Consider the following 3,747-nt stretch of genomic DNA (forward strand, 5'->3'; position numbering starts at 1 on the left):
GTTTCTTGACTTCCTTTGGCAACAGTGGGGCACTTTGAAGCTCCAGAAGCTGGCTCCCTTGCATGACTCTGGTGGATGCTAGCTGCTGGCTCTGATCTCAACTGAGGCTGTGGCTGGAACACCCGGATGTACCCTTTCCTGCATGGAGGCATGCTGCAAGAGAAAGCCAGGCAGAAGCTGCATGGCCGTTACGACCTACCCTCCTAAGTCATGAAGCATCATTTCTGCCTCATTTCATTCCCTAAAGATGAAGGCAAAGTCTATATTAACAGATGATGGGAGGAGGGTCAAGGACCTGTGCAGGAGTTTTAAACTTCTACCCATAGGACATATAGATTTGACTGGCATTCTTAAGCAATAAGTGCCAAATAGGCTGCCCACTTTCGGAGAGATGGACCACAGGCTGTGTTGAGGGAAAAATGAGGAATAATTTCAACACCAGTTAAAGCTCCTCTGTGTGGGAATCCTGCATACTTGCTACATTTGAAACATGTTTCTCCATCACTGCATTTAAAAGAACGATTCTGTTTTCCAAATAAAGGGAAGCTGGAATTGGAGTTCACCGTGAGTCCATGAGATTTCTGCCCCAAGAATAATAAGTTTATTGTTCAGTGTAACTGAAGGACCATCCCAAATCACTCGACATTCAGGAAGATTGAATATTCCTCCTGGGGCCAAAGGTGAGGGCCAGGAAGGAAATGCCTAAAAAATGCATGACACTGCATCCCAACGGCAATCAAGTGCCAATGAAATCCTCCAAAAAGTCTCTAGGTGTCCTGATATTTTCATGTTCAAGTTTGGCAGATCCTTCAACGGATACAGCAGTCTCTTCCCAGTTCACCCAATCTCCACTTTTTTTTCTCCTAGACACACAACTAGACTACATTTCCCACCCACCTTTGAAGTTAGGTTAGACCAGGTGACTGAGTCCTGGCCAAAGTCAAGGGCAGAAGAGATGGAAACCACGTCCAAGCCTGGACCAAGAAAATCCCAGGAGTTCTCCACCCTCTCCTCTTTCCCCATCCACTGACTGGGTAGAGTGGACTTCAAGGACCTAGAAAAGGACAAAGTCAAAGACAGGAGGGTCCTGGGTACCCGAATTGCCAGATGGATTCCAGGATTCCAGCACAGATGTGGATGCACAAGCGGGAAGTACACTTTTTTTGCATTAAGCCACTTTGGGGCTGTTTATTACTGTTGTTTGCCTACCCTGGCTGTGAAATTGAATCACTGTTCAGGAAATAATCACTTCCCTCCCCCTCCCACCATGGAGGCAATATTTTTCTCCACCCCTTTGATGTTGGGCTTGGCTATATCACCTGCTTTGGTCAATAGAATGTCAGCTAGCAAAGCCTAAATTGTGTTTACACACACAACAACAACTTCTACCCTCTTGGCCTGAAGCTATCCTGCTGTTCTCCCATCACCCTGAGAGGAACGTGCCCCAGCTACCCCCTGGTCCAAAGGCGATGAGAGACTGTGGAGTGGACCTGGGACCAACCACAAGCTGGGAACCAAGCCCAGTCTAATGCAGGCCAGCACCAGATGACCTGCAGATGTATGACAAGAAAAGGTGGTTATTGCCTTAAGCCACTGAGTTTGGGGGTAGTTTGTTGCACAGCATTTTTTGGTAGCAGTAGTTGACCAATACACAAAGTGGGGGTGTGACATTCTGACAGGGCTGCCTAGCTTAACTTACACTTGATGCCTATTGTTCATTTCATTCAGGTTTTACGCCAACCCTATTCTCCAGATGAAGAAACTGCATGGGGAGAAAGGACTTGACCAAGGCACACAAGGAGTTGGCTGTGCCAAACTGATAAGCCTAAGCTTTTCTCCCACTGTTACAAACGCGGACATATGTGAGAAAAGCAAATAAAATCAGGAAAGGAATGTACAGAATTTAGAATGTTTACACCGAATCCCCTTTAACTGAGCTTGGTAATAGGCCTTCCTATTTGAAAACTGAAAGTTCAGGACAAAGAAATAATGTGACCAGCTTCACCCAATAGGTTGTTAGTTTCTGGAACTTATAACTTAAAGATGGTGCACAGGCTAAAAATTTTTCTAAGAAAGATTTTAATAATTGCAAAATACCATTCCTACAAGTGGTTAATAAGAAAAGCAAGAACGTTTAAAGGGATATGGGTCTCCAGCATCTTTAGGGTTAACTTCAAGAGGGAAAATAGCACCCTCTGACACAATGTTCCTAGTAGCCCTGGGAGTAAAAGAACACCAGGAGCTCTCGATACTTCGCATTCCGCCCACTTCCCTCAGACAATGCTTGTGGCAAGCACTCACGGGGCACAACCCCGGTTCCTGCAGGATAGGGGGACGACCCCAAGAGGGCATTTAGCCTCCCAACGTGAGAAAACAGCACTGGGCATTTATCAGTATACCCCCTCTTTGCTGTGGGGACCCTCGGCTTGGGCTCTGAGAGCTGGTGAGTGTAAACCAGCAGAGGCCAGGGACCCGGGGAATGGCACAGGGGTGGGGTGTCTCCTGCCAGCGGGGATTGCTGCAGAGAGCGCGTGTACACCCGAACACTCGCAACTACACACACGCACACACACGCCCTTTTTGTGCGGTGAGCAGCAGATTCCTGGAAAGGGTGGGTGCAGCCCCCAAAGGAAGCCCGGGGGCCTTGGCTAGAGGGGCGCCAGCAGCCTTCAGGCCCTCGGGCGAAAGGAGGCCGCGCCCCACCTCCCGGGAGCCCCACGCGCCCCCGCCCCTCGGGTGCCAGCACCGCCCCCGCTGCGGCGGGCGCGGGGCGGGGCGCGCGCGGCCTATATAAGGCGTGGGGCGGGCGCCACTCTTTTGTCTCCGGCTGCAGCAGTGCAAGTGGTAGCACCGGGAGTCCCGGCTGGAGCTAGGTGCTGCGGTGAGCGGTGCGCGGGGGCAGGGGCTCCACCCGGGTGGGGCCGGGTCACCCGGCGGGCGTCCCCCTTCCGACAGGACCCAGAGGGTTGGCTGGCACCCGGAGTGGGGGGTGGGGGTGGGATGCGCCCACGCTCGCGGCCCTGGAGCTTCGGGCAACGCCCCGGCGGAAGCGCCACGTCTGGAGGCGCCGAGCCAACCGCCGGGGTGTGCCCGCCAGGATCTTTTGGAGAAAATGGCAGACAAGCCGGACATGGGGGAAATCGCCAGCTTCGATAAGGCCAAACTGAAGAAGACGGAGACGCAGGAGAAGAACACCCTGCCGACCAAAGAGAGTGAGTGTCTGCCCGCCTCCCGCTGCACGAGCCCGCAGTACCCCCCCCCCCACCCCGGCCCGCCCTTCCTCGGCCCCCGCCCTGCCCAGGTGTCCTTCCTCTCCCACAAAGCGGCCTAAGCTTCTCTCTTAACCTCATGGGTGTCTCGCCCACCCCAGATTTGTAAGCGGCGTGGTGAGGGAATGGAGGGTGCCGGGTGTTCCCATCCCCCCTCCATGCACGCTTCCGGCTCTCCCCAGCCATCGAGCAGGAGAAGCAGAGTGAAATCTCCTAGAGCCGAGAGGAGCCCCCACCCCCGTCATCTCCGAGGCCCCAGTGGCGAGGTGGCGGAAGAGCCACCTGCAAAGCTGGACGCGAGATGGACGCGAGCGACAAGCTGCACTGTGAACCCGGGCACGCCCCGCCGACGCCACCGGCCGGGGGGGTCTCTCGGAGGACCCCCCAATCGGACTGCCAAATTCTCCGGTTTGCCCTGGGATGTTACGGAAAATTATGTGTGTGATTGGTGAAAATAAAAGACACCTCGTGGCGTGGC

General features: G+C 53.7%; 1 protein-coding gene across 3 annotated transcripts; it reads left to right on the forward strand.

Moving 5' to 3' along the window:
- Nucleotides 1-2,785: 2,785 nt before the first annotated feature.
- On the forward strand, nucleotides 2,786-3,747 carry TMSB10 (thymosin beta 10). 3 transcript variants are annotated; one of them, XM_077134760.1, is made up of 3 exons: nucleotides 2,786-2,888; nucleotides 3,098-3,212; nucleotides 3,452-3,747. In XM_077134760.1, the coding sequence occupies exons 2-3, from the start codon at nucleotides 3,113-3,115 to the stop codon at nucleotides 3,484-3,486; spliced, it is 135 nt and encodes a 44-aa protein (XP_076990875.1). In that variant the 5' UTR covers nucleotides 2,786-2,888; nucleotides 3,098-3,112; the 3' UTR covers nucleotides 3,487-3,747. The 3 variants fall into 3 exon arrangements, with proteins under 3 accessions (XP_076990875.1, XP_076990876.1, XP_076990877.1); XM_077134761.1 differs by having other exon boundaries at nucleotides 2,786-2,881; XM_077134762.1 differs by having other exon boundaries at nucleotides 2,797-2,873.

The sequence above is a fragment of the Tamandua tetradactyla genome, chromosome 17 (genome assembly GCF_023851605.1).
Source record: "Tamandua tetradactyla isolate mTamTet1 chromosome 17, mTamTet1.pri, whole genome shotgun sequence".
NCBI lineage: Eukaryota > Metazoa > Chordata > Mammalia > Pilosa > Myrmecophagidae > Tamandua > Tamandua tetradactyla.

What these genes read in the sequence shown, in the direction of transcription:
- TMSB10 (XM_077134760.1), top strand. Translation starts at nt 3,113, where the DNA reads ATGGCAGACAAGCCGGACATGGGGGAAATCGCCAGCTTCGATAAGGCC. An exon ending in CACCCTGCCGACCAAAGAGA is followed by an intron (nt 3,213 to 3,451) that starts GTGAGTGTCTGC and finishes GGCTCTCCCCAG; the next exon opens with CCATCGAGCAGGAGAAGCAG.